The 10,840-nt window shown below is 36.1% G+C and overlaps 1 protein-coding gene across 1 annotated transcript in view; it reads right to left on the bottom strand.

Moving 5' to 3' along the window:
- Positions 1-1,665: 1,665 nt before the first annotated feature.
- The window catches only part of RXFP1 (relaxin/insulin-like family peptide receptor 1), a 214,307-nt gene continuing 205,132 nt past the window's right edge, over positions 1,666-10,840 (bottom strand). The window contains exon 17 of the mRNA XM_010836108.1: positions 1,666-1,967. Within this exon, the coding sequence (XP_010834410.1) occupies positions 1,666-1,967 (302 nt within the window). The remainder of the gene's footprint in view (positions 1,968-10,840) is intronic.

Genomic DNA, 10,840 nt, shown 5'->3' with positions numbered 1-10,840 from the left:
GACAGAGATGGCAGTGGCACCCCACTCCAGTACTCTTGCCTGGAAAATCCCATGGACGGCGGAGCCTGGTAGGCTGCAGTCCATGGGGTTGCTAAGGGTCGGACATGACTGAGCGACTTCACTTTCACTTTTCACTTTCATACAATGGAGAAGGAAATGGCAACCCACTCCAGTGTTCTTGCCTGGAGAATCCCAGGGACGGGGGAGCCTGGTGGGTTGCCGTCTATGGGGTCACACAGAGTCAGACACGACTGAAGCAACTTAGCAGTAGCAGTAGGCCCAGTGTTATCTTATAGTGGTTTTGATTTGTATTTTCCTAATGGTTAGTGATACTGGACATGCTTATTGGCCATTTGTATATCTCCTTTGAAGAAATATCTGTTTAAGTCCTTTGACCATTTGAAAAATTGAGTAGCTTGTCTTTTGTTGAGTTGTAAGAGTTCTTTATATATTTTGGACATTACACCCTTCTCAGACATATGATTTGTAACAATGTTCTTTCATTCTGGAAGGTTGTCTTTTCATTGTGTTTGTTTATGTTCTTTGATGCACAAAAGTTTTTGATTCAGGTGAATTCCAGTTTATCCATTTTTTCCTTTCCTTACTCATGCTTTTCATGTTATATCTAAAAATCCACTGTCAAATCCAAGGTTTTGAAGATTTCCCATATATTTTCTTCTAAGTGATGTATGTTATGTTTATATCATTGATCTGTTTTGAGTAAATTTTTATATATAGTATAAAGTAGGGGTCCAAATTCATTCTTTTGCATGGTAATATCCAGTTGTACTGGAATCTATTGATAAGACTGTTCTTTCCCCATTTGATTATCTTAGCATATCTGTTAACATCAATTGACTGTAAATATGAGGGTTTTATTTCTGTACTCTCAGTTCTATTCCACTTATCTCATTCTAGCTTTTCTGATTCATTCCTTTGCAACACTTTTATCACCTTTTTACAATCTCATACAATGGTGCTCATTTAAAGCAAAAAGACAACTGGGCAGGAAATTGACAGAAAGGTGCTGTTTTGAGTTACTATCAGAGCATCTTTTTTTCCATAAGAATAAATGTGTATTGCCTCTCAAGTGTATGAAGACTTGAAGAGAGGTCAAATGAGTTCTTAAAACAAAATATCTGTGTTTTGCAAATAATGAGACATTTTCTCTGATGTTAATATATTGATTATTAGAAAACACTAAACTTTTATTTAAAAGTGTCCATGATCCTTATGTTTCAAGACAGGCAAAGCTGTACCTTACACTAAAAGTTGCAGGTGGTCTTTGTATTAATATATTCTTGTAGTTATACAATTTAACATTGCAAGATTTTTTTACTATCTGCTCCCAGGAATTTACCACAGTGCCATGCACATAGTGGGTACTCAGTAAATGCATGCTAATAGAACAAATGAATCTTTCTGAAATATATTTCTCTTAATTTCCTATACAAAATATGTACTAATACATACATATTATCAATATAATTTATTTCCCTTTACACGGGCATCAGTCATTTTGTTTTCTCCCAAATAACCTCATGTCCTTCTAAGCAAATTGATTTTAGCCATTATTATAAATTATTTTGTGGCATTTAGTTTATACTCATAAATCCATCATGAAACATCTCACAGTATTCTCTGTTTAGAATTGGTATCCACCAATTATGAATAGGAGTTGAGTTTAGTTGATTGAGAAATAAGTGATAATTCAGAGGAATCTGCGAAAAGAACTGGCTCCATTAACTCAGAAGGCATCTCCTGCATGGGCCACATTTCTACCCAGATGAATGACAGAGCATATGTCTTCTGACTTCCTTTGCTGTCTATAGATCTTCTCTGTCTGTAGTTATACCAAAACTGATGGATCATTTCTTTGAATGGTCTTGTGGTAAGAGTATAGAGAATCGGGTTCAAAGCACTGTTGATAGGCAGAATAAAAATCACTACCCAAGAGGTTATGGTACCTAGAAGAGAAAAATGAAATTCGTTGAGTTTCTGTGGATGTTTACAAGGTATGTAAATGTCTTTTCCTTAGTTCTCCCCCAGCTGTCTTTTTAGTCTTAATTTTTCACCCCTGATGTCACATAATTAAATACCAAGTCTACATGTAGTTCCAGGATGTTTTTCCAGGGTGCTAGTATTTGAGGGGGTGCTGACATTTCACCCTGTATATTGTCACCCTGCTTATTTAACTTATTTGCAGAGTATATCATGTAAATTCTGGGCTGGATAAAGCACAAGCTGAAATCAAGATTGCCAGGAAAAATTCAATAACCTCAGATATGCAGATGATACCACCCTTATGGCAGAAAGTGAAGAAGAACTAAAGAGCCTCTTGATGAAGGTGAAAGAGGAGAGTGAAAAAGTTAGCTTAAAGCCCAACATTCAGAAAACTAAGAGCATGGCATCTGGTCCTGTCACTTCATGGCAAATAGATGGGGAAACAGTGGAAACAGTGGCTGACTTTATTTTTTGGGGCTCCAAAATCACTGCAGATGGTGATTGCAGCCATGAAATTAAAAGATGCTTACTCCTTGGAAGGAAAGTTATGACCAACCTAGACAGCATATTAAAAAGTGGAGACATTACTTAGCCAACAAAGGTCCGTCTAGTCAAAGCTGTGGTTTTTCCAGTAGTCATGTATGGATGTGAGACTTGGACTATAAAGAAAGCTGAGCGCCAAAGAATTGATGCTTTTGAACTGTGGTGTTGGAGAAGACTCTTGAGAGTCCCTTGGACTTCAAGGAGATCCAACCAGTCCATCCTAATGGAAATCAGTCCTGAATATTCATTGGAAGGACTGATGCTGAAGCTGAAACTCCAATAATTTGGCCACCTGATATAAAGAACTGACTCACTGGAAAAGACCCTAACACTGGGAAAAATTGAAAGCAGGAGGAGAAGGGGACGACAGAGGTTGAGATGGTTGGATGGCATCACTGACTCAATGGACATGAGTTTGAGTAGTGGGAGTTGGTGATGGACAGGAAAGCCTGGTGTGCTGCTGTCCATGGGGTTGCAAAGAGTCGGACACAACTGAGCAACTGAACTGAACTGACATTTCAAGGAACAGTTTTCTGCCTAAGTAACCTCGTGAATATATCAACAAAAGAATTCTAGTAGCTAGAAATGTGTTTTTGTTTTTTTTTTTTAACCAGGTGATTACATATTACTCTCATATGATTCAATTTTAGGAAAAACAATATTGTTTAGTATTTAAATCATACCTTTGCAAGTGCTTTCATTATTAGGTAGTACATGTATTTCTTAGAATATATAGACTTATCCTTAATATATTTCTGCTATTTATTTGGTTTGAAAACCTGGTATGCATTTTTAGGCTTTTGACTAGCTATTTATTTCAATAAAAACATCTTTGGCTAAACTTATCTTAAAATTACTGTAGTATATATGCAACTACCAAATCTTCAGATTTTCTTGATGATTTAATTTATGCTATGTTTCCTCTTGTACTTGTAAAATGTAAGGCACTATCACCACTAACCATGGGAAAAAGCAAAATTAAAGTTGTATGTTTATAAATTTTTAAAGTATGAATGCATATTGCAATATGCATACAGTTAACAGGATTTTATACATTTTTATTGTGGAAATGATACATAACATAAAAATTTCCATTTTAACCATTTTTAAGTGTACAGTTCAGTGGCATTGACTACATTCAGATTGTTGTGAACCATCACCACCATCCATTTCCAAAGCTTTCTTGTCTTTCCACACTGAAACTCTGTGCCTTTATACAATAACTCCCCATACCTTCCTCCCCCTAATTCCTGACAACAGCATTCACAAAATTTCTGTCTTTGTGAATTTGATTACACTAGTTGCCTCATATAAGTGGAATCATACAGTATTTGTCCTTTTGTGACTGGCTTGTTTCAATAGCATAATGTCTTCAGAATCTATCCATATTGTAGCATATATCAGAAATTCCTCCCTTTAAAGGCTGAATAATAATCCACTGTGTGTATATAATATATTTGGTTTAAGCATTGACCAGTGATGGACACTTGGGTTGTTTCATTTCCACATTTTGGCTTCTGTGAATAATGCTGCCTTGCACTTGGGTGTGTGAATGCATGGTTCCCTAATTTCAGTTCTTTTGGGTATATATTCAGAAGTAGAATTTCTGGGTCCCATGGGAATTCTATGTTTAATTTTTTGAGGAACCACCATAGTGTTTTCTATAGCAGCTGTGCCATTTTACTTTCCTACAAGTACAAGAGTTCTAATTTCTCTACATCCTCACCAGTACTTGTTATTTTCTGTTTTTGAGAACAACCATCCTAATGAGTGTGGTGCACCTTATTTTGAAATATCAAGAGTGCCTTATCATCTCTCACACTTTGGGGTAATGTTCCTTAAATTGCTATGTATTCCAGGAATAAAAATTTCTTATGTTCTGGAAAAAATGAAGCAATTACTTGATAATCATATTGACCTGTGTTCCTCTCTGGTCATCTCGGCATGGAATTATTAGAATTTCAACACACTGAGTGTAATTTATTTGAGCAATTAATACACTGCTGCTGCTGCCGCTAAGTCACTTCAGTCGTGTCCGACTCTATGTGATCCCATAGATGGCAGCCCACCAGGCTCCCCCGTCCCTGGGATTCTCCAGGCAAGAACAGTGGAGTGGGTTGCCATTTCCTCCTCCAATGCATGAAAGTGAAAAGTGAAAGTGAAGTCGCTCAGTCGTGTCCGACCCTCAGCGACCCCATGGACTGCAGCCTTTCAGGCTCCTCCGTCCATGGGATTTTCCAGGCAAGAGTACTGGAGTGGGGTGCCATTGCCTTCTCTGAATTAATACACTAGAGGATATCAATGGTAGATTGGGTGATAACAGAAGAACTTGGACGACAGAATAGTGTAAATCACCCAATTAGAATAGCAAGAAGAAAAAATAATTTTAAGAAATGAGGACAGTTTAAAGGACTTCTGAGACAAGTATACAAATATTTGCATTATTAGGGGTCCCAGAAGGTGAAAAGGGACAGGAAGGGGGAAAATGTATTTGATTAAACAATGGCTGAAAATTTCCTTCACCTGAAGAAGGAATCAGATATCCAGATCCAGGAAGCACATAAAGTCCCAAACAAAATGAACTCAAAGAGATACACACTAAGGCATACAATAATTAAAATGGCAGGAGTTAAAGATACAGAGCGAATTTTAAAGGCAACAAGAGAAAGACAAAGAGTTGCCTACAAGTTGATTTTTCAGAAGAAATTTGCAGGCCAGAAGCGAGTGGCATGATGTATTTAAAGTGCTGAAAGAAAAATACCTATAACCTGGCAATGTTATCATTCAGAATTGAAAGAGCACCAAAGAGTTTCCCAAGAAGAAAAAAATTTAAAAATTCATCACTAGTAAGCCAGCCTTACAAGAACTGTCAAAGGGACTTTTCCAAGTGAAAAAAAGAAGGCCATAATAAAAAAATAATATATATGAGGAAAAAAATCTTATGGATAAAGGTAAATATATAGAAAAGGCAGTGGATCAACTATTTAAAAGAACTAATATGAAGATTAAAAGACAAAAGTTGTAAAATAAACATCAAATATAACTTAAACAGTTAATGCTGTAAAATAGACATCAAAATGAAACTTCACAGGGAAATAATAAAATGTAGAATAAAAAGTATATATATGTGTGTGTGTGCGTGTGTGTGTGTATATATATATATATATTGGAAACTACAAACCATAAACCAACAACAGATACACACAAAAATACAAAGGGAAAGGAATCCAAACATAACACTAAAGAAAATCAAGGATAGATGCTAAAAGACAAAAAGGAAAACTATAAAAACAACCAGAAAACAAGCAGCAAAATGGCAATAAGTACATAACTGTGAATGATCACGTTAAATGTAAATGGACTAAATGCGCCAGAAGAAAGACATAGGGTGACTGAATGGGTTAAAAACTAAGCACCATCTGTATGCTATCTACAAGAGAGTCACTTCAGAACAAAGAGTCACACATACTGAAAATGAAGAGATGGAAAAGGATATTCCATGTAGATGAAAAGAAACCTGGGTTAGCAATGTACATATCAGACAACACAGACTTTAAAGGGAAGTCTGAAGCCAAAGACAAAGAAGGGCACTTATATAATGAAAAGTGGTAAACCCAAGAAGAGGATATATAACATTTGTAAACACATATGTACCTAACACAGAAGCACCTAAATATATAAAGCAAATATTATCAGACATAAAGGGAGAAATTGACAGTATTACAAGATAGTAAGGGACATTAATACCCCACTCACATCAATGGCTATATCATCCAGGCAGAAAATCAATAAGGAAACAGTGGCTTTAAGTAACACATTATATCAGATGGACTTAATAAATATCTACAGAATATTCCATTAAAAACAGAAGATTAATAATCTCAAATGTGCAAATAACCTTTTCTAGGATAAATCACATGCTAGGCCACAAAACAAGTCTTCATAAATTTAATAAGACTGAAATCATATCAAGCATCTTTTCCAACCACAATAGTATAAAACTAGAAACCAGTTACAGGAAGAAACTGGAAAAACACAGATGAGTAGATTAAACAACATGCTACTAAAAACCTAATGGGTCAACAAAGAAATCAAAGAGGAAATAAAAATATCTTAAGATGAACAAAAATAGAAACACAACCCTACAGAATCTATGGACTACAGCAAAAGCAGTTCTAAGAGGAAAGTTTATAGTGATTCATCACCTCCTCAAGAAATAAAAAATTCCAAATAGACAACCTAACTTTCTAATTAAAGGAACTAGAAAAAGAACAAACATGGGCCTAAGTTAGTAGAAAGAAGGACGTAATAAAGGTCAGAGAAGAAAGAAATGAAATAGAGACTAAAAACAATAGAAAAGAACAGTGAAATTAAGAGTTTGTTTTTGAAAAAAATATTGATAGATCTTTAGCCAGACTCATCAAGAAAAAAGAGAGGAATCAAAATGGATAAAATTAGAAATGACAAAGTAGTTACAATTGGTATCATATAAGTACAAACAATCATCAGAGAAGACTACAAACAGTTATATGCCAACAAATTGGGCCATCTACAAGAAATGGATACATTCCTAGAAACATAAAATCTTATAAGAGTGAATCAGGAAAAATATGGGAAAAGGTATTGCATGCAAATGGAGATCAAAAGAAAGCCAGAGTAGTAATATTTATATCAGACAAATGACTTTAAAATGGAGAGTGTTACAAGCGACAAAGACTCTTACTACCTAATAATGAAGGGATCAAATCAAGAAGAACATAGAACAATTAAGTCTCCTGCATTAGCAGACAGTTTCTTTACCACTGATCTACCTGGGAAGCCCAGCAATACAAGCTTACCTCAGGAAATAAGAAAAATCTCAAATAAACAACCTCTACATACAGGATATATGGAAAAAAGAACAAACGAAATTCAAAATTAGTAGAAGGAAATGAATCATAAAAATGAATCATAAAAAACAGAGCAGAAATAAATGAAATAGAGACTCAATATACAATAGAGAAGATCAATGAAACTAAAAGCTGATTCTTGGAAAAGATAAACACAATTGATAATGCTTTAACCAGACTCATAAAAAAACAAGGAAGAGGATCCAAATCAATAAAATCAGAAATAAAAAAGAAGTTACAACTGACATCATAGAAATACAAAGATCATAAAACAACCACAAAAAACAATATGCCAATAAAACAGACAACCTAAAAGAAATGGACAAATACTTAGAAAGGTACAATCTCTCAAGACTGAACTAGGAAGGAATAGAAAATCTGAACAGACCAATTACAGGTACTGAGATTGAATCTGTGATTAAAAACCCCCAACAAAAGTCCAGGACCAGATGTATATTTTTATATACCAATTATGAACTATCAGAACATGAAATCAAGAAAACCATCCCACTTACACTCAAATCAAAAAGAATAAAATACCTAGGAATAATCTAACAATGAAGTGAAAGACCTGTATTCTGAAAACTGTAAGACACTGACGAAAAAAATTGAAGATAATACAAATACATGGAAAGATATACCATATTCATGGATTGGAAGAATTAATATTGTCAAAACGTCCATACTACTCAGTGCAATCTATAGATTCAATGCAATTCCTATCCAAATACCCATGATATTTTTCACAGAACTAGAACAAAAAATACTAAAATTTGTACGGAACCACAAAAGATCCCAAATAGCTAAAGCAATCTTGAGAAAGAGGAACAGAAGTGGACGTGTCATACTTCATGACTTCCAACTATACTACAAAGCTACCATAATCAAAACAGCACGAGGACTTTCCTGGTACTACAGTGATTAAGAATCTACCTGCTGGGACTTCCCTGGTGGTCCATTGGTTAAGATTCTGAGCTCCCAATGCAGTGGGCCCAGGAATTAGATCCCACATGCTGCAACCAAGAGTTTGCATGCTGCACTAGGACTCGGCAAAGACAAATAAATAAAAAAATAAAAGAATCTACCTGCCAAGTCAGGGGACATTTTTTCAATCCCTAGTCTGGGAACTAAGATCCCACATGCCATGGAACAGCTAAGCCCATGCACCACAATTACTAAGCCTGCATGCTGCAACTACTGAAGCCTCCGTGCTCCACAACACAGAAGCCACTTCATGAGAAGAAGTCTATATACAGCAACTAGAGAGTAGTCCCTGTTCATTGCAACTAGAGAAAGCCCATGCACAACAATGAAGAGCCCGTGCACGAAAAGCCCATGCACTACAACAAGGACCCAGAAAAGCCAAAAATAAATACATAATTAAAAAAAAAAACAGTATGGCACTAGCACAAAACAAAGACAGAGTCAATGGAACAGAATAGAGAGCCCCAAAATAAACCCACACATTTATGGTTAATTCATCAATTCTTTGGCACTCAGCTTTCTTCACAGTCCAACTTTCACATCCATACATGACCACTGGTAAAACCATAGCCTTGACTAGACGGACCTTTGTTGGCAAAGTAATGTCTCTGATTTTGAATATGCGATCTAGTTTGGTCATAACTTTCCTTCCAAGGAGTTAGCGTCTTTTAATTTCATGGCCGCAATCACCATCTGCAGTGATTTTGGAGCCCCCAAAAATAAAGTCTGACACTGTTTCCACTGTTTCCCCATCTATTTCCCATGAAGTGATGGGACCGGATGCCATGATATTCGTTTTCTGAATGTTGAGCTTTAAGCCAACTTTTTCACTCTCCACTTTCACTTTCATCAAGAGGCTTTTTAGTTCCTCTTCACTTTCTGCCATAAGGGTGGTGTCATCTGCTTATCTGAGGTTATTGGTATGTCTCCCGGCAATCCTGATTTCAGCTTGTGCTTCTTCCAGCCCAGCATTTCTCATGATGTACTCTGAACTGTGGTGTTGGAGAAGACTCTTGAGAGTCCCTTGGACTGCAAGGAGATCCAACCAGTCCATTCTAAAGGAGATCAGCCCTGGGAGTTCTTTGGAAGGAATGATGCTAAAGCTGAAATTCCAGTACTTTGGCCACCTCATGTGAAGAGTTGACTCATTGGAAAAGACTGATGCTGGGAGGGATTGGGGGCAGGAGGAGAAGGGGACGACAGAGGATGAGATGGCTGGATGGCACCACTGACTCAATGGACATGAGTTTGAGTGAACTCTGGGAGTTGGTGATGGACAGGGAGGCCTGGCGTGCTGTGATTCATGGGGTTGCAAAGAGTCGGACACAACTGAGCAACTGAACTGAACTGAACTAAATGTATGACAAAGGAGGCAGGAATATACAATGTGAAAAAGGCAGTCTCTACAATAAGTGATTGTTGGGAAAGGTGCACAGGTACACTGAAAAGAATAAAAATAGAACATCACATTATACCTTATACAAAAATAAATTAAAAATGGATTAAAACCTTCAACGTCAGACCTAAAGCTGTAAAACTAGAAGAAAACATATGCAGTAGACCCTCTGACATTAATGTTAGCAATATTTTTTGGTTTCTATTTCCTCAGCCTAGGGAAACAAAAATTAACAAGTCAGACCTGATAAAACTAAAAAGCTTTTGTACAGCAGAAGAAGCCATTGACAAAATAAAAGGTAACTACTGAATGGGAGAAGATACTTGCAAAAGACGTGACTGACAAGCGGAAATATCCAAGATACATAAAGAACAAATACAACTCAATATAAAAAAAATCTGTTTAAAAAATAGGAAGAAGACCTGAGTATTCATTTTTCCAAAGAAGACTTATGGATGGTCAACAGGCACAAGAAAAACTACTCAACAACCCTAATCATTAGAGAAATGCAAATCAAAACCACTGTGAGATATCACCTCACACCTGTCAGTGTGGCTATCACCAAAAAGACAAGAAATAACAAATGTTGGTGGGGATGTGGAGAAAAGGAAACCCTTGTACACTGTTGATAGGAATATAAATTGGTGTAGCCACAATGTAAAATAGTATGGAAGTTCCTCAAAAAATTAAAAATAGAACGTCTATACAATCCAGCAATTCCACTCCTTGGTATATATCCAAAGAGAGTGAAAACACTAATCCAAAACGATACATATATCCCAATGTTCATTCCAATGCTGTTCTCAATAGACATGATATGGAAGCAACCTAAAAGGCCATTGATGGATGAATGAATAAAAAAGATGTGGTATATAAACACAATGGAATATTACTCAAGCTTAATAAAAAAAAGAATTAAATTGTGCCATTTGTAACAACATGGATGGCCCTGGAGAGTATTAGGCATAGTGAAATAAGTCAGAGAAAAACAAATACTATATGTTTTCTCATTTCATTTAAGAAA

Source organism: Bison bison, unplaced genomic scaffold, assembly GCF_000754665.1.
Source record: "Bison bison bison isolate TAMUID 2011002044 unplaced genomic scaffold, Bison_UMD1.0 scf7180017864060, whole genome shotgun sequence".
Lineage (NCBI taxonomy): Eukaryota > Metazoa > Chordata > Mammalia > Artiodactyla > Bovidae > Bison > Bison bison.
The sequence above is the reverse complement of the archived record's forward strand: the minus strand, read 5'-3'. Positions and strand labels throughout refer to the sequence as shown.